This window comes from Dama dama, chromosome 11, assembly GCF_033118175.1.
Source record: "Dama dama isolate Ldn47 chromosome 11, ASM3311817v1, whole genome shotgun sequence".
Classification (NCBI taxonomy): domain Eukaryota; kingdom Metazoa; phylum Chordata; class Mammalia; order Artiodactyla; family Cervidae; genus Dama; species Dama dama.
Window position 1 is genome coordinate 12971037 of NC_083691.1, and position 27938 is coordinate 12998974.

The 27938-nt window shown below is 41.3% G+C and overlaps 3 protein-coding genes across 3 annotated transcripts; 2 read left to right on the top strand and 1 right to left on the bottom strand.

Moving 5' to 3' along the window:
• Positions 1–1879: 1879 nt before the first annotated feature.
• On the bottom strand, positions 1880–27388 carry LOC133065267 (olfactory receptor 1J4-like). The gene is made up of 3 exons (XM_061156085.1): positions 26897–27388; positions 21607–21620; positions 1880–2819 (listed from the first exon to the last, which is right to left on the bottom strand). Exons 1-3 carry the CDS (start codon positions 27386–27388, stop codon positions 1880–1882), a joined length of 1446 nt encoding a protein of 481 aa, XP_061012068.1.
• LOC133065428 (olfactory receptor 1N2-like) lies at positions 11786–12733 on the top strand. The gene has a single exon (XM_061156191.1). The coding sequence runs from the start codon at positions 11786–11788 to the stop codon at positions 12731–12733; it is 948 nt and encodes a 315-aa protein (XP_061012174.1).
• Positions 20239–21186, top strand: LOC133065429 (olfactory receptor 1N2-like). Its single transcript, XM_061156192.1, has one exon. It carries the CDS (start codon positions 20239–20241, stop codon positions 21184–21186), a length of 948 nt encoding a protein of 315 aa, XP_061012175.1.
• Positions 27389–27938: the final 550 nt, after the last annotated feature.

Below are 27938 nucleotides of genomic sequence, written 5' to 3' on the forward strand. Positions count from 1 at the left end.
TGATTTTGTAGCTTTAGTGTAGAAAGAATATAATTTTTAGTAAATTCTTGTGTATCTATTGGATATTCATATGGAAAAAAATTAATCTGCATCCATATCTGAAACATACATAAGAAGTGAACCCAGATGGACTTGAAATACAAATATCAAAGCATATTAAAGATAAAACAAGAAATTTAAAAGGAAAAATCTTAGAGTAATATCTTTATGAATTTTAGATAGACAAAGATTTCTTCAACAGGACACAAACAGAATTAACCAGATTGGAAAAATATATATTACATTAAGATTAGAACTTCTGTTTGGCAAAAGAATCATTAATACATTGAACAAGCAAGCCACATAATGACAGAAAAAGCTCTCTCTCTCTCTCTCTCTATATATATATATACATATATATATATCCAAAAAAGGAGTCATAACTAGCATATTTAAAGAATTCATGGAAAGTAATTTATAAAAGCAGACTACCCAATAAAACAGCACCAAAGAACTGGGAACAGGTCCTTTGTAAGAGAAGATACCCAAATGATTAACAAGTAGAGGCAAAGGGACAAACTATAGGAGTTATCAGACAAATGTAAATTAAAATCATAACACAGTTCTGCAAACACATAAAAATGTATACAGTGGAAAAGACAGATGGTATAAATGTGGTGAGGAAGTGGACCACACTGTTTCATGTGTTACAAGGATGATTGGTACAAACACTTTAACTTTCTGATGAGAACTATTAAGGCTGAAAATATGCATTCATTGTGAACCCTGAACTCCATTCTTAGGTGTATACACAAGTCCCAAACTGTAAACAATCCAAATGTCAATCAAAACCAGAATGGATGAATACATGAAGGCATATAGACGTGTTAGAAAACTATAAAGCCTTGAGACTGAGTTAGCCATAGTGATACTGAACCAAAAAAGTGGACCACAAAAGAGTACATACTGTATACTTTACATAAGGACAAAAACATCCAAACTGGTAAACAGCATTAGAGATCAAGATAACGGCAATAAAATAATCTGATCAAACACATGGTTTTAAAGCATACATTTCTGAGACATGTAAGTAAGGGCAGCTACTTATTTGATTTCTCTGGACTTCGTCTGTGTGTGTGTGATAAGTCGCTTCAGTTGTGTCTGACTCTTTGCAACCTTATGGACTATATATAGCCTGCCAGTCTGCTCTGTCCATGGGATTCTCCAGGCAAGAATAGTAGAGTTGGTTGCCATGTTCTCCTCAAGGGGATCATCCTCACCCAGTGATAGAACCTTTGTCGTGTATGTTTCCTGCATTGGCAGGCATGATCTTTACCATTAGTACCACCTGGAGAGCCTGGACTTTTCTTTGCTTCTCTGTAAATTTGGAAAATCTTAGCATCCTTATAAGAGGTTGGTGTTGAGGATTAAATAAATTGCACATTAAAATTGTATATGAATTAATGCCAACTGTAATTGATACCATTCCATAGATAAACCAGTTTGGTAACTTCTTCTGAATTCCTCACACATGAAATAAATGAGATTTGGTGGTATTAAGGAAATTCATATGACTATGTGTTGATATCAGTACCAGACAGAGAAGGTTACTGAAGAAAAATATGGAGACAAGAAAGCTAAAATCTCAGGGAAGTGGATTCAAAGTCCCACAGCTTGCAGTGACCGTCATAGGAAGGGCTTGGAATTTCAGTGCAGAAACATTAATATACAGAATTCAGAGAGCAGATAGGGAAAAAAAATCAGGTGAAGAAAAAGAAGAGAGAAAATATAAAATGAGGCTGAGAGAAAAATGGTGTCAGTGATAAGATTTGTCCAAGTTACAGCTTCTAAAGGAAACATATTTTACAGCCTTATGAGTGCCCATGACATACGGAAGGAACTAACGATAGCCAGGGGTGCCCATGGTCCTGAAAAATTTCTGAAGAGCATGTTTCATATCCTTATTCCTCAGGCTGTAGATGAAGGGGTTCAGCATGGGGGTGACTACCATGTACATCAATGAAGCAACTATGTCCTTGACTTTGGAGTTGCCTGATGAGGGGAAATAGTACACACCTGCAATAGTCCCATAATATAAAAACACTACGAAGAGGTGAGAACCACAGGTAGACAAGGCTTTGAAGATTCTTGTGAAGGAGGGGACCTTCAGGATGATGGCTGCCATGTGGATATAGGAGGCCAAGATACCACCCAAAGGCAAGGTGAAGATCAGTCCTCCTTCAGTGAGAATGAGCAGCTCATTGAGGGAGGTGTCGGAGCAGGAGGCCTTGAGCACAACAGCAAGATCACAGAAGAAGTGAGGGATGACAGTCCCTGCACAGAAAGTCAACTGGTCCACAAGGAGGGTGTGCAACAGAGCTTGGGCACAAGCGGCGAGCCAGCACCCAGCCGCTAGGATGACACAAAACTCATCCCTCATGATGGCAGTGTAGCGGAGAGGGTGACACACAGCCATGTGCCTGTCATAGGCCATTATGGCAAGAAGAAAACTGTCAAGGCAACCGAAGAATATAAAGAAATACACCTGTGAAATGCACCCTGCGTATGTGATAGCTTGGCATCGAGTCTGCATGTTCATGAGCATCTTAGGGAGAGTGACAGATGAGAAGGAGACGTCAGTGAGGGCCAAGTGGCTGAGGAAGAAGTACATGGGGGTGTGGAGGCGAGGGTCCAGCCTGATGAGCAGAATGATGAGCAGGTTGCCCAGCACCGTGGTCAGGTACACGCCCAGGAACAGGGCGAAGACCATGTCCCGCTGCTCTGGCTGAATAGGGAACCCCAGGAGGAGGAACTCGGACACGCTGCTCTGGTTCTCACGTCTCATACCGTGCTGGGGATAAAGGGGGTTTAGGAACATCAGGAAGAATGGCAGGGATATATTCTGAACTGCATTTTCTGAGAAAACAATGAATTTTAAACTATCTTTCTATTCATTTCTAGCCCCTGTGGATGCATGCATCCTTTCTGTATCCCAATCTGGATCCAGGAAAACATCACACCCAGAAGTAGCCAACAAGACCTCAGTGCACAAAGGCCGGAGAATGATTGCTGTTTCATTCAACCATTATTTATTGAACATTGAGTCTGAACCCTGCCCTCTACTCAGGATTGAAAATGCAGCAGTGGATAAGAAAGGCAAGGTCCCTTTCTTCTGGGAGAATATTTTCTGTAAACTTGCTGGGATAGTTTATGACAATGAGATGGCGCCAAACCATAATACTTCACTGTGGCAGAAACAGTAGATGAGTCTCTGTAAATTGCTCTCAGGTGTTTCTGGGCTGAGGTGGTGGTGTTGGAGCCTTGTGACACACCTCCTGGGACCCTGGTCAGTGCCATTGACCTAGAGCTATAAACTCATTGGTCCTCTAGAAATGGCTTAACACCACTTGATGCCAGGATAGCTCCCCAAACAAAATAGTCCACAGACTATCTTTCATAATGATGGTGAACACTTAGGGGATTATACTATGTTACCAGCACGATGCTAAGGGTTTTTCATACATTATTGGGCTTCCCTGATGGCTCAGATGGTAAAGAATCTGCCTGCAATGCAGGAGACCCGGGTTTGATCCCTGGGTAGGGAAAATCCTCTGGAGAAGGAAATGGTAACTCACATCAGTATTCTTGCCTGGAGAATCCCATGGACAGAAGAGCCTGGTGTGCTACAGTCCATGGGGTAGCAAAGAGTTGGACACGACTGAGCGACTAAAACTTTACATACATTTACTAATTAAATACACGTATCAGCCTTACAACAAAATTTTTATGGTCCTAAGCATTAGTGTTCTTTCTGCTTTTAAACTTTTAGGAAATGACAGCATAAATGATATAAATTTCACAGGCATGTAGCTGATGTAGCTGTCAGAGATCGGATGCATATATATTCAAATATATATGGTGATATGTGTATATATATACATACATAGATGGACTGTATAAAAAGATATATGGAACCTGGGGCATATACATATGTGTATATATCCCCATATGATATAGATTGAACTATATTCATATACATACATACACATGAATATACTGCACATATGTATAGGAATATACAAATAAGAATATATAAGAATATATATGTACTACACATATAAAATTGCCATTTTCTGTAGGTTAAAAATGATCAACTATTAGTTACTTCATGTAGTTCAGTCTAATACTATTCCTGTGATCAGATTCTGTGCCTTTAATATGGAAGCATCCCCTTTCATTGTTATGGGCACCAGACACTGTGTTATTTGAGGGCTGCAAGGAAACTGAAGTTGTCCTGAATTCTCTTAGTGTCTGTCTAGATAATTCCTTTCATTCATATTTGTATAATTTCCAGCTGCCAAAGGGCTCTCACATACATTAGCTTATGTTTAAGCCATGGATACTTATTGAGGGTTTGTGAGCTTCCGTTTTATAGACATGTAAACTGAAATAAAAGAATTAAGTGGCCTTCCAAGGTCTTGCACCCGTTTTTTTTTGGGGGGGGGGGGCTCTTGCTCTCTAACTTCACTCAGCAGGGTGCCTAGTGTTTCTTTGCTGGGACATTAAATGAAGCAAAGAGATACAAAACTTTGAGACACTCAGTCCCTCTCAGGTGTCTGAAAATGAGGGCGGATCCTCTACAGGAAACAGTCACTTGGAGCATTGGTTATATCAGTTGATGTTACCTTAGAAGAAGGTCACATAAGGAGATAATTGAGGTCATAGATGCAAGTCAGGAGCCCTCAAACACACATGCAAATCTCTCTCTCTCATGCACACACACACACACCCTGCTGATCTGAGGATTCCTGTCACCTGTGTCTGAGACTCATTCTGGGGGAAGGATAACCAGTCTGGTTCAGTTCATAAACACTCCTATATGTACAAGTCATAAATAACACACAAGGCAAGACGTATACAATGCACAATCACATGTCACCCAACAATACACTCACAACACACCACTGGCACAGCATGACACACCTGGTAAGATACATAAACATACCGCAAACACATAGCTCATCACTATACATACACACCATCAGAAACATCCAAGGCCAACTACAAATCAAAAATCTCACAAGACACACACCAACAACACACATGCACACCCAGTCATACACTCACTACAAGCAGCACACACACTCCCTTAATTGAGGTTTGCTTGTGCCCCAAATCCTTGTGCAGTGAAGGCAGTTAGCATGAGTAGGCTAAGCCTATTCACCACCACCATCAACCTGTCCCCATGGTGACAAACACAGAGACAGAAGCAAACAACACACATTCCGGCTCTCGCTCACGAGTGTGTCACCCACAAACACAGGTCAGACACACACTAAGCTCTGGCTGCTGAGTGGAGGTTGAGCCCTGTGTGACCTTGGTTCCTTGGTGAGGTCGGGCATCCGCTCCAGCAGCCCTGATGCCGAGCGCTCACCCTGAGCTGTAATGCCTGCCTGGTGGGGGACATGCCCCATCATGACAGCAGGAGGCAGGTATTTAAGATCATGGGCACTGCTCAGGAGCTGCTAATCGCATGTTATGAGGCTGATAACTAGATCTCCATGTGCTAAAACAGGCCTGGATTGGGTCTAACTCAGGAAGAGAATCAGGCTCTGAGTCAGGTACAGAAGACACACCATACACGGCTATCAAACAACACGTACACAGTCATACACAGCCCCCACACACAAACTACGAAGCAATAAATACACAAGCATACACGATACACACATGACCATCAGACAACTCGTACACAAGCATACACACACATACACATAATCATGAACACAGACATACTCACACTCAAACCCAGATAGATCCTCCAGCAGGTGCGGATTTCCAGCTCCTTCTGACCTGTGCTTGTTGTGAGTTCAGATGCCTCTTTCAGACTGTTGCTTAAATCCTCAGCTTCTCTTCATAGTCAAGGAGGAACCCCTGTGGATTAATCGGCCAATTTCTTGCTACCATTTTGGGAGTAGCATGTCCAGGAGCCAGAGGGGACTGGAGGAGTCACAGGGGAGAGTGTCTCTAATGCAAGGGCTGACTCGCATTCCTTCCTTCTCAGGCATGGTTCCAAGTTCAAACTTACCTTGGGCAGAGTTCCAGCTGGGACTCAGAATTTTTTAATATAATTTTTAAATGATTTCAGACTTAGAAAAATGTTGTAAAGATGACAAAATGAATTCCTGTATGCCCTTCACCCACATTCCAGAAAGGCTAACATTTTACCATGTTTTGCTTTATTATTAATATGTGTGTGTGTATTGAATATTCACACTGTAAACCTTTGATAGGTATACACAGCACATATATCAGAAGGCACATGATTTTGTTCAGATGTCAGAGACATCTGAATAACTCAAGACAGGAAGATAATTTAAGAGAAAGTTTACCACTCACACTAAAGGACTCCTGGGGAGACCTGGGTGTGAGCAAGCAGTTGGCTTTGACAAAAGAGAGAAAGGGTTTGGGAACTCTCTGTGGTTAAGAAGTGGGACTGGGGAAAATGTTCTGCTGGAGGCAAGACCATGTGCTATGCTCTCTGATTAACTCTGTGTTGTGTATTCACATACTGCAACATGTACCCTTCAGGCAACAAACGCCTGCTTGGCTGATGGCAGATAATCTAAGGGATTGTTAGCAACTGCAGTGACCAGGGAGCATTGCCTTTCAGTCAGGGCTTCAAGGGTGGTGGCAGGAAAACAGCATATTCAGATATTATTTTGGATATTTCTTGATTGGTACTGATTATTTTATTTTGTTGTACAATGTTGTGGCTTCCATGGCAGCACTGGTGACTCCCATGTGGTGAGCAGAATAAAGCAATTGGCAAGAATATAACATGCTTTGTGGTGAGAAGGTGGTTGGTGAGCTTTGTTTATGGGCAGGAACCCAAAATGCAGATAGTACAAGTTAAATTATGAGGAGAAGCCTGAGTAAGAGGCCTAAATCAGTGCAGGAATAAGGGATACTTAGGGGAATAAAAGAATAATCTTCATGAGCTAAAAATCTTAGACTTAGCATTCAGTATGAGCAATCATGAACTGGTATGTTTCTGGTAAGCATTTTGATCATGGGATGATATGGGGCTACTCTGGATAGTTGCAGTTAGTATTTTATTTTTTATTAGAGCATAATTGATTAACAATGATGTGTTAATTTCTGCTGCACAGAAAGTGATCCATACATTACATATATTTTTAATATTTTCATATTCTTTTCATATTCATATTTTCATATTCTTTTTCATATTCTTTTCCATTGTGATTTATTGCAGGCTATTGAATATAGTTCCCTGTGCTATATAGTAGAACCTTATTTTTTATCCATTCTACATATAATAGTTTGCATCTGTTAATAGTGAGGAGTTAGTATTTTTAAGGGAAGACCAGGAGAACAGCCAAGGTCAAGGTTCAGAGATGTGGCCTATCAAGTAGCTGAAGAGGCAGTGGGTTGTGTTACTGTGAAGCTTTCTTTAAGATCCATCGGATACTGTACAAAAAGGCCAGGCAGTAGAGAGGGTGCCTTTTGGCTACCCGACAATTCATATGCTTTAAAACATGGTTGTTCACTTAGTGACACTTCCATAGAAATTATTTTGTGAGGCATCTTCAGGTGACAGTGGTCTATCAGAGTGAAGCTAGAAGTGCAGAGATCTGGGGAAGGAGCAGGAAGTGCAAGGATGGAAGGAGAAGCTTGTTTAGGTGGGGGTTGGACTGGGGAAGAAGGGATAGGAAGAGCAGGAGGGGTATAGAGGGTGAAGGGACCACGGGGTAGGAGACATAGAGAGGATTCAAAACTGTGGAAATGTCCACCTGGATGAGTCCGATGAATGGAGCAAAGTCACCATCCAGATGAGCCCAGCTTGAGTCTGGAGTCATCACCAGGGACGGGTCCAGCTGTGAGTCTGGTATCATCTGGTGACCCATCAAGCCAGCATGGTGTTGGCTGAGCATGAGGTCATGAACCCAACTGGGTTTATGACAATCTTGGTCTGATTTTAGGACTTTGAAGCACAAAACTTTGTTGGCCAGGGAGTCTCAGAAATGTAAAAATGTAGTTAGAAAATGAGGAACTCAGTGATTCAAAAAGATGCTGCTTTATTGGCGTCACACTGGACATAAAATAACTCCAAAAGTGCTCACTGCATGCACCTTCAGGTTAGGCTCCCACTGACCTTTCAGTAATGGTCTTTGAGAGGTGGGAAGTGGACGTGAATTCAAGAATCTTAATGGGGGGGCATGCAGCAAGCATATGTGCTACTTCCTGCGTGATGTGACTCCTTTTCGAGTTTAAGAGGGTCTACAGGGATTGATTTAAACACTAAAGAGAAATTTGCCAGCAAAGTGAGACTGCAATTATGACATCATCTAATGACTGGCTATGTCAGCGGTGTGGAAGAACCCACATCAGTATGAGTGAGGGCGTTGCTGAAACAGAGCCTAGAGCTATCACGTTGCCAGGTGGGTCCACCTATCAGCCTGCAGTGTGCTGGGCCAAAGTTTTTGTCCACAGTAGTCATATCCAGGCCATGAAAATCCGGAAGGCTGAGCAATAGCCTTTGTACCACGTAGGTGCTTTGACCTGAGGCATTGGTAGGACTAATTAATTTGGGCGTACTGTGGTCCAGTTGATACCCCCTTTCCAGACATATTTGTCTGATGGAAGGGCCTACATAACTTGATGGAAGATGCTCCTGAATTTGACCAGTTTTAATCTTTCCTGCCCTGTCTCTGCTATCCACACTGTTGCAGGTAGGATTTGAAGCCGTGATCCCTGCTTCCTGAGTGAGATCATGGTTAGCATTATTTTAATTAAATTACCCTTTAGAGGCAGAAAATTTTGGCAGAATTTGTTACTTTGGCAGATCACCAGGGTGCCAGAGCAGCTCTGGTGTACAGCTGGGAGTGGGGCGTTAAATGGTGAGTGGTTGATAACTGACAACCTGTCCTCAGTCTGGCTTCTATCCCAGTTGTAATGGGGGCAAAACTGAAAAGGAAGAATGGAAAGGAAGGGTGGCAAGGAAGAGATGAACTCGTGTCTAGTTCAAAATGATCCTTCTAAGCCCTGGCATGTAAGATGTCACCACAGAAGGTAAGGAAAGGCAGTTAGAGTGTTTTCTGTTCATGTTGGTATCAAGAAAAGAGCTCCAAGGATTAGAGTTTAGCATAATGAGGGCCACTGGTAGGAGAGATACCCATTAAGAAGACCATGTTCTGTACATCTGTGTCTCTTTTTCTGTTTTGCATATAGAGTTATCGTTACCATCTTTTTAAATTCCATATATATATGTGTTAGTATACTGTATTGGTCTTTATCTTTCTGGCTTACTTCACTCTGTATAATGGGCTCCAGTTTCATCCATTGGGAGAAGGCGAGGGTGGGATGTTCAGAGAGAAGAGCATTGAAACAAGTATACTATCAAGGGTGAAACAGATCACCAGCCCAGGGTGGATGCACGAGATGGGTGCTCAGGGCTGGTGCACTGGGAAGACCCAGAGGGATGGGATGGGGAGGGAGGTGGGAGTGTAACACATGTAAATCCATGGCTGATTCTTGTCAATGTATGGCAAAAACCACTACAATATTGTAAAGTAATTAGCCTCCAGTGAATAAAAATAAATGGAAAAAAAAAGAGGACTATGTTATTTTGTAATTTCTGGAAGATTAGTTTAAGCAGGACATCATGGTATTCTATAAAACCACAGAAAAGATTTGAAAAAGCAGTCTCATAAATATCATGTGATATCACTTACACACAGACTCTTAAAAAAATGATACAGATGAACATATTTACAAAACAGAAACAGGCTCACAGAGAACAAATTTACCACTGGAGAAAGGTTGGGAGAGGGATAGATAGGGAATTTGGGATTTACATGTATGTACTGCTATATTTAAAATAGATAACCTACTGAATAGCACAGGGAACTGCTCAATACTCTGTAATAACCTAAATGGGAAAGGAATTTGAAAAAGAAATAAAAAAAAATACATGCTTCTGAGTGGGTGGTAATTCCCAGTTAAAATAACCTTTGGTCTACAATATACTTTGAGCCAAACTATAAAAAAAAGGAAAAAAAAGACAGTCTACCCATAGTAGCACCTCAACTTTAGGTATTTGGTAGGAAGAATTGAAGCATGAATGGCTTAGACTAGTGACTATCCTCCACTATTTCATTATCCAGAAGGTCTCTTGTGTAGATGTCTAAGCCTTGGTTGTCCATTTTTTCAGCAGAGGGAGGCTGTGATTTTTCTAGGAAGAGCCAGGGAGAGGCAAGCGCAGACTTGAGCTAACTTTTCCCCAACATCCTCTCACATTACCTCCTTCCTCTGCCCAGTCTTGACCCACGCTTCTGCCCCCACATCCCATTCCAGACCAAAACTGACTTCATTTTCTCTGTGCGTTTCCCATGTTTTGATACTGTTACTATGGTTTCCTGGATTTTTGATTTACTTCAGTTACTCAAGGATTATTTCCATGAGTGGGAGCCAGCAGTCTAAGCTAATCACCCTCTTAGCAAGAACAGGAAACCCAAGGTCTCATAGAAGTCAAACATCTCCCCTGCCACCACCCGCCCCGCCGCCCCACCCCACCTAAGGAGGAGAACCAGGGTATTTGGGGACCAGGTTTGGAATCCAAAAGAGTTCCCCTCCACCTCCTGTTCTGACTCCTTTCTGCTGCAGTTTCCAGCTTTCCCAGGAGATACCCTAGAACAATCACCACACCAAGAGCAGAGATACACACACATCCCTGGGGAAAAAACTGATTTATCAAATGCAAAACCACCAATGCACTCGGCACTTCCTCCTGCCTGATCCTTGGTGAGAACTGGTCTAGGAGCTAGAGCAGGAAGTAGAGCAATTATTCCATATTTGTCCCTGAGGAGCAGCAGGAAACCCAGCCCCCAGAGGCCCCGAACCTAGAAACACGCCCGTGGCGAGTGCACAAAGAGTCTCTCACATCCATCACTGCAGTCTGGGCGCTGCTCCCCTGCTGACCTGATGCAACCAGAGGTCTGGGTCCTCACTGTCACTGGTTAAGATAAGCCCGGCGTGCTTGAGGCGTAGTCCTCTGAGGCTAAAAGGAGACCTGTAGGAGCAGGGTGGGTTCCTTGGTAGTGATGTTTTTGGGCAGGAGAAATGTGGTGAGTGCTATGAGAAAAGGAAGGGTTATGTTTCCCTCTGAGACCCACAGAGACCCCAGTCCTGCCTCCTGCCTCGCATACTGTCCTGAGATGAGAGCTGGTAACAGCTCCCTCATGTCTGCTTTCTGTAGTGGAAGAGGTTAGTTCAGAGGTGGTTGTGATGTATACTATTCAAGGATATGAGAAGTGGCTTCAAGGTCCCAGTGATATGATATGATGATATGATGCAAGCGACTTCATTCCAGTGAATTTGGAAAACTCATTTGTGAAAAGTATATGATAAAATTCACAAGAAGTCAATTAAATGCTGCTCTACAGCATGCTTAGGGTTAAAGGTGGGCATTCTTACTGCTTGTGAATTAGATGAGCCAAGGACTGGGAAGCCAAGGATGGTGGATCTTAGAGAATATTTCGTAGGGGTGATCATAACCTGGACTTAGCTATCTATCCTGCTTTTGCATTAAATCCCTGTCTCTGGCTGTTCCTTCCCCGGTGAGATGAATGGGGAGCAATAGGCACCATGTGGAAAGATCTAGGACATGGGATGTGCACATATATGAACTGGATGGGGAGGGTCTCTATCAAAGAGAGTTAGAAATACCACCTTTTGTACAGTCTCTGACATCTTTGTCTTCTCTCCCTTCAGAAAGTGTGGTGGCATGGACCAGATAAACCAGTCCAGTGTCACTGAATTCCTCCTCTTGGGTCTTTCTGAGAGCCCAGAGCAGCAGCCGCTCCTATTTGGCATCTTCCTGGCCTTGTACCTGGTCACCATGCTAGGAAATCTGCTCATCATCCTGGCCATCGGCTCTGACCCCCACCTCCACACCCCCATGTACTTCTTCCTGGCCAACCTCTCTTTGGCTGATGCCAGTTTTTCTTCCACCACGGTTCCCAAGATGCTGGTGAACATCCAGACTCACAGTCAGACCATATCCTATGGGGGGTGTTTGGCCCAGATGCACTTGTTCATGACATTCGGGGCACTGGATGACTTCCTCTTGGGGGTGATGGCCTATGACCGCTATGTGGCCATCTGCCGGCCCCTTCACTACTCCACACTCATGAGTCCTCTTGTGTGCATGCTCCTTCTGGCAGCATGCTGGGTTCTCACCAACCTCGCTGCCCTCTTGCACACCCTGCTCATGGCCAGGCTTTCTTTCTGTGCAGACAACACTATCCATCACTTCTTCTGTGATGTGGTTCCTCTGCTGCAACTCTCCTGCTCGGATACTAGTATCAACCAGGTAGCCCTGTTCGCTGTGGGCTCCATGATACTGACAGGTCCTCTCTCCCTGATCATCCTGTCATATACACGTATCATCTCCAGCATCCTCAGGGTCCCATCTGCCTCTGGCAGGCAAAAGGCCTTTTCCACCTGTGGGTCCCACCTCACAGTGGTCTTCTTGTTCTACGGCACGGCAATCGGGGTCTACCTGTGCCCTCCTTCATCACATTCTGGGGGTGAGGACAGGCTTGCGGCTGTGTTTTACACTGTGGTGACACCGATGCTGAACCCCTTCATTTACAGCCTCAGGAACAAGGACATGAAGGTGGCACTGAGCAGGCTTTTGGGAATTCACACACTCTCTTCTCAGGGACTTTAATCCTAAATCCATATTTTGCAATTTCACTCTGTAGAACTCATGTGTTTGTAAAGCAATACTATCCCCTACCATATTTACTTACATTTTGAGAAAAGTGATCTCAAAATCATTCACTTAAGCTCCCAAATCCTACAGTGTGAATCATCAGTGTATTTCATGAATGACAAGTACTGTCTTATAAACACTGGACACAGAGAGAAATTTTAACAGACTTGGTTAGGTTCCTCTCTGTCTACCACCCCTAGTTCACACTGTAGTGATCCATGGTGATGGCTTCCTTCCTGGGACAAGTCCTCTGTCTACCTTCTGAGGGAGTTCTGGGAAAGGTCGAGGTTCTTCCTGAGTCTTTTAGGCCTTAATTGTTGTCAGCTAGAACTAATTGACAAGTTACAGAGACACTTTGGGGTGGCAAATATTGCTCCACTATTCTAGTCTTTCCCATCAGAACCCTGGATTCAGGACAGGAGTGGGTGTGATTTTCCAGTACATGCTGTGCTTTGGCTGGTTTCTTTAAATACTTTTGTGTGGCTAGTCCTTTATTTGTGTCCATTTTAAATTGTCTTTTTTTATTTCCAAGTGGAGGTTATATTAAATTTCATTTTCTAGGAAAAAAAAATACTTATGGGTGGAATCATTTGGCTTTCATATCATGCCTTTAGTGGCTAATTTTCCATGCTGTCAATTTTTGTCTTTCATTAGTATGTCTAGAAAAGGGAGCAAAAGTGAACCAAATTCACAATTGTCAGTTTTACCTTTGGCATTTTTTTTTTTTTAAATTATTGAAGTATAGTTGGTTTACAATGTTGTGCTTGATTTCTACTGTATAGCAAGTGACTCAGCTATTCTTTTCCAAAGAATTTGTCTATTTCATCCAATTGGACAAATTTGTCCATACAAAGTTTGCCACTGCTGATCATTGAGAATTCTTTCCTTCCATGATATATTTAATTTTTTTCTCTCATTTTTCCTAACTATCTAGTACCTGTTTGTCAGTTTTTTTGGTTTCTCAAAGAATCAACTAGTTTCTTTTAAATGACTCTATCTGTTATCAATACTTGTCCCATATTGATGTATGGATGTGAGAGTTGGATTATAAAGAAAGCTGAGCGCCAAAGAATTGATGTTTTTGAACTGTGGTGTTGGAGAAGACTCTTGAGAGTGCTTGGACTGCAAGGAGATCCAACCAGTCCATCCTAAAGGAAATCAATCCTGAATATTCATTGGAAGGACTGATGCAGAAGCTGAAACTCCAATACTTTGGCTACCTACTGCGAAGAACTGACTCATTTGAAAAGACCCTGTTTCTCTTTCTGGGAAAGTTGAAAGTGGGAGGAGAAGGGGACGACAGAGGTGGAGATGAGTGGATGGCATCACTAACTCAATGGACAAGAGTTTGAGTAGGCTCTGGGAGTTGGTGATGGACAGAGAAGCTTGGTGTGCTGCAGTCCATTGGGATCTCAGAGTTGGACATGACTGAGCGACTGAACTGAACTGAAATTATCAATACTGTATTTCACTACTTTTGTATCTATTTTTATTGTGTCTTTCTTCTACTTACTTTTGGTATCTCTTATTGTGCCTTTTATAGCTTTCTAAGGTAGAACGTTTTGTTATTTTTGTTGATGTTTTTTATTCTCTTTCAATTTAAGTATTTAAAGTGATAAATTTCCCTTTAAGTATTGCTTTATCTGAAGTTCATCAATGTTGATATGTTATCTTTTCTATGTCTTGTAACTTAAAATATTGTTTTATTTCCTTTGTGATTTATTTTTTGACTCTTGATTTTTGTATACGTCTTGTGCTTAATTTATGGAGTCCTACATATTTTATTATTCATTAATTTTTAAAAGTTTTTCTCTTTTTAATTATTTTATGCTTGATTATAAAATCATTTTAGTCTCTCAGAATAGTGCAAAAATACTGAACAGTATTCTTATATACCTGATCACCAGTTTTCCCAATTACTGTAGTGTATTTATCAAAATCAGGATATTATTAATACTGATAAACTTTCATTAAATAATCAGTAGACTTTATTCAAATTTTGTTACTTGTCCCAGTAAGGTCCTTTTTCATCTAGGATCCAACCCAATATCACACATGAAATTTCACTGTCAAAATTTCCTTTAATTTTGTATAGTTCTTTTGGTTTTCATGTCCTTGATATAGATGAAGTGTATTGGACAGCCTTGATTTTCATGTCCTTGATATATATGAAGAGCACTGGACAGCTATTTTGTAGAATTTTGTCCCTCATTTGGAGTTATCAAATGTTTCTTCACGATTAAACTGAGCTGATACCACTTGATATATCGCAAAAATGAAGTTATATCCTTATTACATCATATCAGAAAGTGAATAGAGTTGGTATGTTTTTCTCTCTCAGTTTAAGTGCTGTTCGTCTTTATTTGTGACATAAACTATAAATATCTTTTTTTTTGGTTTGTCAATTGTCTTTTAATTTGTTTGCAGGGTTTCTTTGTCATGAAAAGTTTTAAGTTTTGATATGATCAAATTTATCCAATGTATTACCTCTTGATTTTGAATGAAAGTTTTCCTCAATACTGATGTCAAAGGGAAATTATCATGTTTCTTCCTAGCACCTGTATGACAAATGGCAATTCCCATACACTAGGACATTTGTTAAACAATGCATCTTTGTACCATTATGTAAGTTCTATCTGTACATACTCTAAATTTTCATTTCTGCATGTTATTCTACTCTGTTCTATTCACTTGCCTATTTGTTGATTCATTCACCAGTTCCACACTCTTTTAACTACTGCATTTAAGACACACTTTCTATCCTTAAGCAGCTAAACATAGAGATCCAAAATAGCTAAAGGTTATAAATACATCAAGGCTGTATATTGTCACCCTGATTATTTAACTTATATGCAGAATACATCATGAGAAACGCTGGGCTGGAAGAAGCACAAGTTGGAATCAAGATTGCCAGGAGAAATATCAATAACCTCAGATATGCAGATGACACCACCCTTATGGCAGAAAGTGAAGAGGAACTAAAGAGCCTCTTGATGAAAGTGAAAGAGGAGACTGGAAAAGTTGGCCTAAAGCTCAAAATTCAGAAAACTAGGATCATGGCATCTGGTCCCATCACTTCATGACAAATAGATGGGGAAACAGTGGAAACAGTGGCAGACTTTAGTTTCTGGACTCCAAAATCCCTGCAGATGGTGATTGCAGCCATGAAATTAAAAGATGCTTACTCCTTGGAAGGTAAGTTATGACCAACTTAGTTCAGTTCAGTTGCTCAGTTGTGTCCAACTCTTTGTGACCCAATGAACCGCAGCATGCCAGGCCTCCCTGTCCATCACCAACTCCTGGAGTCCACCCAAACCCATGCCCATTGAGTCAGTGATGCCATCCAACCATCTCATCCTCTGTCATCCCCTTCTCCTCCTGCCTTCAATCTTTCCCAGCATCAGGGTCTTTTCAAATGAGTCAGCCCTTCGCATGAGGTGGCCAAAGTATTGGAGTTTCAGCTTCAACATCAGTCCTTCCAATGAACACCCAGGACTGATCTCCTTTAGGATGAACTGGTTGGATCTCCTTGCAGTCCAAGGGACTCTCAAGAGTCTTCTCCAACACCACAGTTCAAAAGCATCAATCCTTCGGCGCTCAGTTTTCTTTATAGTCCAACTCTCACATCCATACACGATGACTGGAAAAACCATAGCCTTGACTAGATGGACATTTGTTGACAAAGTGATGCCTCTGCTTTTTAATATGCTGTCTAGGTTGGTCATAACTTTCCTTCCAAGGAGTAAATGTCTTTTAATTTCATTAAGCCAACTTTTTCACTCTTCTCTTTCACTTTCATCAAGAGACCAACCTAGACAGCATATTAAAAAGCAGAGACATTACTTTGCCAACAATGGTCCATCTAGTCAAGGCTATGGTTTTTCCAGTCGTTATGTATGGATGTCAGATTTGGACTATAAAGAAAGCTGAGTGCTGAAGAATTGATGCTTTTGAACTGTGGTATTGGAGAAGACTCTTGAGAGTCCTTGGACTGCAAGGAGATCCAACCAGTCCATCCTAAAGGAAATCAGTCCTGGGTGTTCATTGGAGGGACTGATGTTGAAGCTGAAACTCCAATACTCTGGCCACCTCATGTGAAGAGCTGACTCATTTGAAAAGACCCTGATGCTGGGAAAGATTGAGGGCAGGAGGAGAAGGGGACAACAGAGAATGAGATGGTTGGATGGCATCACCAATTCAATGGACATGAGTTTGGGTGGACTCCAGGAGTTGGTGATGGACAGGGAGTCCTGGCATGATGCAGTTCATGGGGTCACAAAGAGTTGGACATGACTGAGTGACTCACTGAACTGAAACACCTGTTTAAAATAATTTTATAGAAAAGGTTTCAAAAGTATGTGAATACATACAGAAGTGAATTAATAATTCTGTCTGGGTGGATGAGTCCAGGACGATTTCATTCAGAAGGAAGCATTTGTAATGGGCCTTGAAGTGAGGCTAGGTCATTGCAAAATAGAAAATAGGAGAAGTTTATTAAGGCAGGAGAAACATATGAAAAGATACAGAATAATGTGAAGAAAGGAAGATGACAATCTATCACTTTATAGCTGAGGGGACATGTGAATCTAATGTTCCTGATCCCAGGATCTCCAGTCATTTTCTTGATGTCAACTTGACAACATATGCAAACTTGGAACTGCCACTTAAGATGGCTCCTGGCCATTCATTGGTTAATGTCTGCTTATTGTTCAATTAATGCTAAAACACCAAAAAGCAAGAAAGGTTGGTGGAACCAACATTTGTTGAGACTTCAGGCAGCAAGAAAATTCGGGGATTTACCACTCTCTGGTAACGCTGATTGGCATCAGTAGAAAGCATGGAGAGTAGCAGAGAATTATAATTGCATGCACCATTCAAGGAAAAGATGATCCAGGGTCATGATAGAGCCTTACTATTGAGATACATCCCCAATGTCTTTTTAAACTTGGAAACAATTTCTTGGTACCAGAGATTCACTCACTAGGGAAAAAGTTAGGGTGGGCATATCACTTGTGCTTTTACAATGGCACATGTCAAGCTTTTCTCTGATAGGAGGTGGAAGGGAAGAGAATTTGGAAAAGAGAGGAGAAAAGAAGAGAGAATTCTGTATTATTTGTGTTTTAAGCAGAATTTGCAGAGGATAGCATATGTCTGAGATACCGTGTTAAGCATTTTATATGTGTTTTCATTTATATGAATTTTCACAACAGCTTTAGATGACAGTTACTGTAGTTGCTATTAAATGCTATTCATATGTTTATATTTGGAAACTGAGATGCAGAGATGTTGAGAACTTGCTGAAAGTTACACACATAGTGAATAGTAAATTTAATGCATAAACTCAAGTATTTCTGACAATAATGTAAGTCTTACTTTCATTAAAAAAGCTATTTTGATAGTCTAAGTTTATCAGTGAGATGTCAGTAGAGTCTAATTATGTGGGGAAGAAATACAGAGTACAATGCAGGTTCCAAACTTTCTCCTACATTTTATTAAAAAATCCTCTGCAGATGGTTAGGATATATCCTTAGAAGCATCACATCCCTAGGGGATATGCAATAATGAAACTGATACAATTACATTTTAAAGCAGATCTAAGCAGAGACTGTTGCCATAGTGCTGAAGAATGAAGATGGTTCAGTAAAAGATACTAGGTAAAAGTCTCAAACAATGTGGTCCCAAGTTCCCTTCTCTCTGATCATGTGGCTTGATTCACAAGTCATTTCAGGATATCTAAGTAAGGACTTATGCTCAAGAAGTGGGTGTGCACCCTTAAGAAGAGAGAATCTCTGAGGCTGTTTCACACTCTCCTTCTCCAGCTTCTTATTTGCTCTATCTTGTTTTCAATTATTTGCTCGTACTGGGAGAAGTTGTTGATTGGAACTGAGTTTGTGGACAATGAAGGAAGCAAAAAAAAAAAAAAAAAAAAAGAGAGAGAGAGAGAGAGAGAGAGAAAATTAGTAATGGAGAAGAATACGTGTATTTCATGTCCACTGAACCATTAAGCATATGCATTTTGGACCAGGATCAGTTCAGTCGCTCAGTCGTGTCCGACTCTTTGCGACCCCATGAATCGCAGCACACCAGGCCTCCCTGTCCCTCACCAACTCCCGGGGTTTACTCAAACTCATGTCCATCGAGTTGGTAGGTGGACTAGGGTACCTCAGTTCACATTCTGACTCTGCCACTTACTAGCTGTGTAATGTCAGGTAAATCACTTAACCTGTTTGAGGATCAGGGTGTTTGGGAACCAGGTTTGGAATCCAAAAGAGTTCCCCTCCACCTCCTGTTCTGACTCCTTTCTGCCACAGTTTCCAGCTTTCCCAGGAGATACTCCAGAGCAACTATCACACCAAGAGCAGAGATACACACACATCCCTGGGGAAAAACTTATCAAATGCAAAGCCACCAATGCACTCGGCACTCCCTCCTGCCTGCTCCTTGGTGAGAACTGGTCTAGGAGCTAGAGCAGGAAGTAGAGCAATTATTCCATATTTGTCTCTGAGGAGCAGCAGGAAACCCAGCCCCCAGAGGCCCCAAACCTAGAAACACGCCCGTGGTGAGTGCACAAAGCGCCTCTAACATCCTTTACTGCGGTCGGGGCGCTGCTCCCCTGCTGGCCCAATGCAACCAGCAGTCTGGGTCCTCACTGTCACTGGTTAAGACGAGCCCTGGGTGCTTGAGGCATGACTCTCTGAGGCTAAAAAGAGACCTGTAGGAGCAGGGTGGGTTCCTTGGTAGTGATGTTTTGGGGCAGGAGAAATGTGGCAAGGGCTGTGAGAAACAGGAGGGTTAGCTTCCCTCTGAGACCCACAAAGATGCCAGTTCTGCCTGCCTCCTCTCAGAGCATCCTGAGATGAGAGCTGGTAATGGCTCCCTTACGGAGCAGATCCTCTATATCTGCTTTCTGCAGTGGAAGAGGTTAAGTTCAGAGGTGGCTGTGATATATAGTATTCAAGGATATGGGAGGTGGCTTTAGAGTCCCAGTTTGTATTTACTACCTTGTGATATTATGCAACTGATTCACTTTACTGATTTGGAAAGCTCATTTGTGAAATGGATATAGTAAAATTGATGAGTAGTCATTTCAATATTGCTTTATAGCATGCTTAGGGTTCAAGGTGGCAGCTCTTATGGCTTGTGAATTAGATAAGCCAAGGACTTAGAAGCCAAGGATCGTGGATCTTAGTGAATATTTCATAGGGATGATCATAACCTGGACTTAGCTTTTCAACTAGTTCACATCACCTTGCTTTTGCATTAAATCTCTGTCTCTAGCTGTTCCTTCCTAGGTGGGATAAACAGGGAACAATAGGCACCATGTGAGAAGATCCAGGACTTGGGATGTGCACATATATGATCTGGATGAAGGGGCGTCTCTTTCAAAGAGAGTTGGAAGTACCACCTTTTGTACAGTCTCTGACATCTCTGTCTTCTCTCCCTTCAGAAAGTGTGGTGGCATGGACCAGATAAACCAGTCCAGTGTCACTGAATTCCTCCTCTTGGGTCTTTCTGAGAGCCCAGAGCAGCAGCCGCTCCTATTTGGCATCTTCCTGGCCTTGTACCTGGTCACCATGCTAGGAAATCTGCTCATCATCCTGGCCATCGGCTCTGACCCCCACCTCCACACCCCCATGTACTTCTTCCTGGCCAACCTCTCTTTGGCTGATGCCAGTTTTTCTTCCACCACGGTTCCCAAGATGCTGGTGAACATCCAGACTCACAGTCAGACCATATCCTATGGGGGGTGTTTGGCCCAGATGCACTTGTTCATGACATTCGGGGCACTGGATGACTTCCTCTTGGGGGTGATGGCCTATGACCGCTATGTGGCCATCTGCCGGCCCCTTCACTACTCCACACTCATGAGTCCTCTTGTGTGCATGCTCCTTCTGGCAGCATGCTGGGTTCTCACCAACCTCGCTGCCCTCTTGCACACCCTGCTCATGGCCAGGCTTTCTTTCTGTGCAGACAACACTATCCATCACTTCTTCTGTGATGTGGTTCCTCTGCTGCAACTCTCTTGCTCAGATACTAGCATCAACCAGGTAGCCCTGTTCGCTGTGGGCTCCATGATACTGACAGGTCCTCTCTCCCTGATCATCCTGTCATATACACGTATCATCTCCAGCATCCTCAGGGTCCCATCTGCCTCTGGCAGGCAAAAGGCCTTTTCCACCTGTGGGTCCCACCTCACGGTGGTCTTCTTGTTCTACGGCACGGCAGTCGGGGTCTACCTGTGCCCTCCTTCATCACATTCTGGGGGTGAGGACAGGCTTGCGGCTGTGTTTTACACTGTGGTGACACCGATGCTGAACCCCTTCATTTACAGCCTCAGGAACAAGGACATGAAGGTGGCACTGAGCAGGCTTTTGGGAATTCACACACTCTCTTCTCAGGGACTTTAATCCTCAAGCCATATTTTGCAGTTATGCTCTGTAGAACCCATGTGTTTGTAAAGCAATACCATCCCCTACCATATTTACTTACATTTTGAGAAAAGTGATCTCAAAATCATTCACTTAAGCTCCCAAATCCTACAGTGTGAATCATCAGTGTATTTCATGAATGACAAGTACTGTCTTATAAACACTGGGCACAGAGAGAGATTTTAACAGACTTGGTTAGGTTCGTCTCTGTCTGCCACCCCTAGTTCACACTGTAGTGATCCATGGTGATGGCTTCCTTCCTGGGACAAGTCCTCTGTCACCTTCTTTTAGGGCATTCTGGGAAAGGTCGAGGTTCTTCCTGAGTCTTTTAGGCCTTAATTGTTGTCAACTTGAACTAATGGACAAGTCTAAGAGATACTTTGGGGTGGCAAATATTACTCCATGAGTCTAGTCTTTCCCATCAGAACCCTGGATTCAGGACAGGAGTGGGTGTGATTCTCCAGTACACGCTGTGCTTTGGCTGGTTTCTTTAAATACTTTTGCGGAGTCATTTGGCTTTCATATCATGCCTTTAGTGGCTAGCTGTCCATGCTGTCAATTCTTGTCTTTCATTAATATGTCTAGAAAAGGGAGCAAAGTGAACCAAATTCACAATTGTCAGTTTTACCTTTGGCATTTATTTTTTAAAAAAATTATTGAAGTATAGTTGGTTTACAATGTTGTGCTTGATTTCTACTGTATAGTAAGTGACTCAACTATTCTTTTCCAAAGAGTTTGTCTATTTCATCCAGTTGGACAATTTTGTCCATATAAAGTTTACCACCTCTGATCAGTGAGAATTCTTCTTCCTTCTATGATATATCCAACTGGCTTTCTCTCATTTTTCCTTACTATCTGGTAGCTGTTTATCAGTTTTGCTGATTTTTCAAAGAATCAAATTTTTTTTTTATTGTCTCTTTCTCTTATCAATACTGTGTTTCAGTACTTCTGTGTTTATTTTTATTATGTTTTCCTTCTACTTATACTTTTATATTTATTATACTTCCTTGTACTTATACAGATACTTTTGCTATCTTTTATCCTGCCTTTTATAGCTTTCTAAGGTAGACATTTTGTTATTTTTTGTTGATGTTTTTATTCTCTTTCAATGTAAGTATTTAAAGTGATAAATTTCCCTTTAAGCAATGCTTTATCTGAAGCTGGTCAACGTTGATATGTTGTCTTTTCTACCTTTTACAACTTAAAATATTATCTTATTTCCCTTTTTTTTTTTGGACTCATGATTTCTTTTCAGAAGTATGGTGGTTAATTTAGGGGTTCCTACATATTTCATTATTTATTATTTGTTAAACTTGTTCTGTGTTGAATTATTTTGCAGTTGATTATGAAATCATTTTTGATTCTCAAAATAGTGTAAAATAGTGAATAATATTCTTATATATCTGATAACCAGTTACTGTAATGTACTTATCAAAATCAAGGTATTAATATTGATAAACTTCTATTAAATAATCAGTAGACTTTTTTTTTCAAATTTTGCTACTTGTCCCCGTAATGTCCTTTTTAAGCTAGGAGCCAATCCAGGATCACACACTATATTTCACTGTCAAATTTCCTTTAATACTGTAGAGTTCTTTTGTTTCTTATGTCCTTGATATATATGAAGAATACTGGACAATTATTTTGTAGAATTTTGTCCCTCATTTGGAGTTATCAGATGTTTCTTCACGATTAGACTGAGCTGATACCAGTGTGACATATCACAAAAGTGTAATTGTCTCCTTATTACATCATATCAGGAAGTGAATAGAGTTGGTATGTTTTTCTCTCTCAGTTTAAGCACAGTTTGTCTTTATTTGTGACATACATTGCAAATATCTTATTTTTTTCAGTTTGTCAATGATCTTTTATTTGGTTTACAGGGTTTCTTTGTCGTGAAAAGTTTTAAGTTTTTATATGATCAAATTTATCCAATTTGTGTTACCTCCTGATTTTGAATGAAAGTCATTCTCAATACTGATGTTAAAGAGGAATTTACCATGTTTCTTCCTAGGACCTGTATGACAAATGGCAATTCACTTATTCTAGGACACTTATTGAAACAATGCATCTGTGTACCAGAATGGAAGTTCTATCTGTATATACTCTAAATTTTTATTTCTGAGTATTCTATTCTATTTTGTTCTATTCACTTGCCTATTTGTTGATTTATTTACCACTTCCACACTCTTCTAATTACTGCATTTAAGACACACTATCTATCCTCAAGCAACTAAACATGTGGACCCAAGATAGCTAAATGTAAACATCTATTTACAATCACTTTATAGAAAAGTTTGCAAAAGTGTGTGGGTACATGCATGTGTAAATTAATAATTCCCTCTGGGTGGGTGAATCCAGGAGGATTTCACCCAGAAGGAAACATTTGTAATGGGCCTTGAAGTGAGAGTAGATCATTGCAAAACAGAAAATAGAAGTGTCCAAGGCAGGAGAAATATCTGAAAGGATACAGAATAATATCAAGAAAAGATGAGAATCTATTGCCCTATATATGAGGCAACATGATAATCTATTGTTCCTGATCTCAGGATCTCCAATCATTCTCTTCATGTCAACTTGACAATGTGTGCAGACTGGGAACTGCCACTTAAGATGGATCCTGTCCATTAATTCATTTATTAGTGTCTGCTTTATGATTCAATTGATCCTCAAACACTAAAAAGCAAGAAAGGGTGGTGAAATCAACATTTGTCTAGACTGCAGGCAGCAAGAAAAGTCAGGGATTTGCCACTTTATTGTAACCCTGATTGGCATCAGTAGAAAGCATGGAGAGTAGCAGAGAATTATAATTGCTTGCACCATTGAAGGAGAAGGTGGTTCAGATAGAGCCTTAGTATTGAGACACATCCCCAGTATCTTTTTAAACTTGGAAGCAATTTCCTGATACCAGAGCTTCACTCACTAGGAAAAAGTTAGGGTGGACATATCACTTGTGCATTTACAATGGTAAATGTCAGGCTTCTCTCTGACAGCAGGTGGAAGGGAAGAGAGAAGTTGGGAAGGAGAGAAGAAAAGAGAGAGAAAAGAAGAGAAAATTCGGTATTATTTGTATTTTACACAGAATTTGCAGATTATAAGTATCACTGTGATAAGCATTTTATGTGTTATCATTTATATGAATTTTCACAGCAGCCTTAGATGATAGTTACTGTAGTTGCTATCAAATACTATTCATGTGTTTATATATGGAAGCAGACTCAGAGATGTTGAGAACTTGTTGAAAGTCATACAGTGAACAATAAATCTAATTTATAAACCCTAGTATTTCTGATACTAATGTAAGTTTTACTTTCATTTAAAAAACTATTTAAAAAATCTGAGTTTATCAGTGAGATTTCAGTAGAATCTCAGTTATGTGGGGGAGAAATACAGAGTGCAGTACAGGTTCCAAATTTCCTCCTATATTTTATTAAAAAATCCTCTGCAGATTGTTAGAATATATCCTTAGCAGCATCCCTGGGGAGATGCACTAGTGAAACTGATACAGTTACTTTTTAAAGCAGATCTAACCTGGACTGTCACCATATTGCTGAAGAAAGATGATGGTTTCATGAAAGAAACTTGGTGAGAGTCTCAAACAATAGGGTCCCAAGTTCCCTTCTCCCTGATCATGTGGCTTGATTCACAAGTTATTGCAGGATATCTAAGTAAGGGCTTATGCTCAAGCAGAGGGTGTGCACTCCTAAGGAGAGAGAATCTCTGGGCCTGTTTCACACTCTCATTCTCTAGCTTCTTATTTGCCTTACCTTGTTTTCAATTCATTTGCTCGTATTGGGAGAAGTTGTTGATTGGAACTGTGTATGTGAACAATGTGAAGCAAGAAAAAAAAAGAGAGAAAGCTAGTAATTGAGAAGAATATGTGTATTTCATGTCCACTGAACCAAGTGTATGCATTTTGGAATCAGATATCTCGGTTCAAATTCTGACTCTGTCACTTACTTCCTGTGGTAATAATTAATTATTTCGGGTATATAATTTAGCCTGTTTGAACCTTTGCTTTCTCTTCTGCACAATACTTGCCTCAAAATTTCATGTTGTCTATTGCTGAAAATAATGAAGATCTAAGTAAATTTACACAACAGAGTACTTTGAGATTGATACATGCAAAGAATTCACCTGCCAATGCAGAAGATGAGATGCAGGAGATGTGGGTTCTATCCCTGGGTTGGGCAGATGCCTGTAGAAGGAAATGGCAACCCACTTCAGTATTCTTGTCTGGAAAATGCCATGGATGGAGGAGCCTGTCAGACTCCATGGGGTTGCAAAGATTCAAACATGGCTGAACAACTGAACACACCCACCCATTTAAAACGGATAACTAACAAGGACCTACTGTATAATACAGGAAACTCTACTCAATATTCTGTAATAACCTACATGGGAAAAGAATTTGAAAAAGAAGATATATATGTGTATGTATAACTGAATCACTTTGCTATACACCTGAAACTAATACAATTTTGTAAATCAACTGTTCAGTTCAGTTCAGTTCAGTTCAGTCGCGCAGTCATATCTGACTCTTTGCAGCCTCATGAATTGCAGCACGCCAGGCCTCCCTGTCCGTCACCAACTCCTGGAGTCTACTCAAACTCATGTCCATAGAGTTGGTGATGCCATCCAGCCATCTCATCCTCTGTCGTCCCCTTCTCCTCCTGCCTCCAATCCCTCCCAGCATCAGGATCTTTTCTAATGAGTCAGCTCTTCGCATGAGGTGGCCAAAGTATTGAAGTTTCAGCTTCAGCATCAGTCCTTCCAGTGAACAACCCACAACTGATCTCCTTTAGGAGGACTGGTTGGATCTCCTTGCAGTCTAAGGGACTCTCAAGAGTCTTCTCCAACACCACAGTTCAAAAGCATCAGTTTTTTGGCACTCAGCTTTCTTCACAGTCCAACTTTCACTGTACTCCATTATAAAATAAAAATGAAAAAACTCAAATGATGATGCACATAATAATGAACTTTCTGGGAGTTTACCATAAAAAATGAATTTGCATACACACACATATTTTTTCTTCTAACCTTTCCAGAAACCCTGCGTGGTAGAGAGTGTTTTATTACTTTCCTTTGTGAGTAAGGAAATTGTGTCTCACTGAGTTTATTCAATTTGCCCTGGGTTGGAAAGCTAGCAAGTGGCAGATGCAGAATTTGGATGGAGGAACCAAGGTAACTCTGTAAGTTGATTTCCCCTGAATTCCTCCAAATGATTTCTTTGACCTCATGGAGACTGCAGTGCCCTTCTGCTCAGAAGTCTCTTCAAGGCACTCTTCATGTCTCTGTTCCTCAGGCTGTAGATGAATGGGTTCAGCATGGGGGTCACCACAGCGTACATCACTGCTGCAATCCTGTCCTTGCTGGCTGAATCCACAGAGGAGGGAATGAAGTACACCCCAATAGCAGACACGTAGAACAAGCAAATTGCTGAGAGGTGGGAGCTGCAGGTGGAGAAGGCTTTCCACTTCCCACTCGCTGATGGGATGTGCACTATGGCAGCCACAATGCGGGCATAGGAAATGACAATCAGCAAGGGGATCAAGACGGTTAAAGCCCCTCCCCAGTATGTCAACACACACCTGTTGGCATAAGTATCAGAACAAGAGAGCTTCAACAGGGGGAGAAGTTCACAAAAGAAGTGGGGGATGATCCTGTCAGTGCAGAAGGATATCTGAGCCAGGAGAAGGGTGTGGGTTAGAGAGTATGCCTGAGCAAGGATTAGGGACATGACTACCAGCAGGATACAGCATCTGGGACTCATGACCAAGGTATAGTGAAGAGGGTGGCAGATGGCTACCAGCCGGTCATATGCCATCACTGCCAGGAGGAAAACATCTAGACCAATGAACCACAGGAAGAAGTAGATCTGACACAGGCATCCAGCATAGGTGATGGTATGCCTGTGAGCCTGGATGTTCACCAACATCCTGGGGACCGTGGTGGATGATAAACCCAGGTCAGTGAGGGAGAAGTGGGCCAGGAAGAAGTACATGGGGGTGTGGAGGTGAGGGTCAGAGACAATGGCCAGGCTGATGGCAACGTTCCCCACCACGGTGATCAGGTACATGCTCAGGAAGATGCCAAAGAGAAGAGGCTGCTGTTCCTGGTGCTCAGACAGGCCCAGGAGGAGGAATTCAGAGACACTGAATGTGTGGTTTCCTGGTTTCATCTCACTGGTGTAAACTAAGGAATAAAATGAAGGATGACGCTTCCGAAACTTTTCTTGCCCTTATATTGTCTAGATGTAAACAAAAGCATAAAATAAAGATGTAATCAGGATATTAATAGCTGTGCATTATCTCATTTAAACCTAAACAGATCTGTGAGACTGTTATTATTATACCCATTTTATTGATAGAGGAACGAGTTTCTTTGAAAGAGTCAGAGGTAAAGTTTAAACCTGGCAATTCTGATTTTAGAATTTGCGATCTTAACCTCCTTACCAGTCTGCCTCTGATTCGGCACCCAGAACTCACTCATTTATTCATTCCACATATTCAGTGAGTACTGACTATGACTAACTACCAGAGAAACAATGGTTCCTGTCTTTCTGTGGCTAACATGCTAGTCAGAGGAGTCCTGTAATATACAAATACTTATATAAAAAACAAAGAAGAATTAAAATGAAGGCAAAATATAGCTATCACTAGAAGATTGCTTTAAATTTTGTGGTCAGCAAAGAACTCACCATGAATGATTAAAAAGGAGCCAACCAAGTA

Excerpts from the sequence above, each read along its gene's own strand:
- LOC133065267 (XM_061156085.1), bottom strand. The coding sequence starts at position 27,388 with ATGAAACCAGGAAACCACACATTCAGTGTCTCTGAATTCCTCCTCCTG.
- LOC133065428 (XM_061156191.1), top strand. The coding sequence starts at position 11,786 with ATGGACCAGATAAACCAGTCCAGTGTCACTGAATTCCTCCTCTTGGGT.
- LOC133065429 (XM_061156192.1), top strand. The coding sequence starts at position 20,239 with ATGGACCAGATAAACCAGTCCAGTGTCACTGAATTCCTCCTCTTGGGT.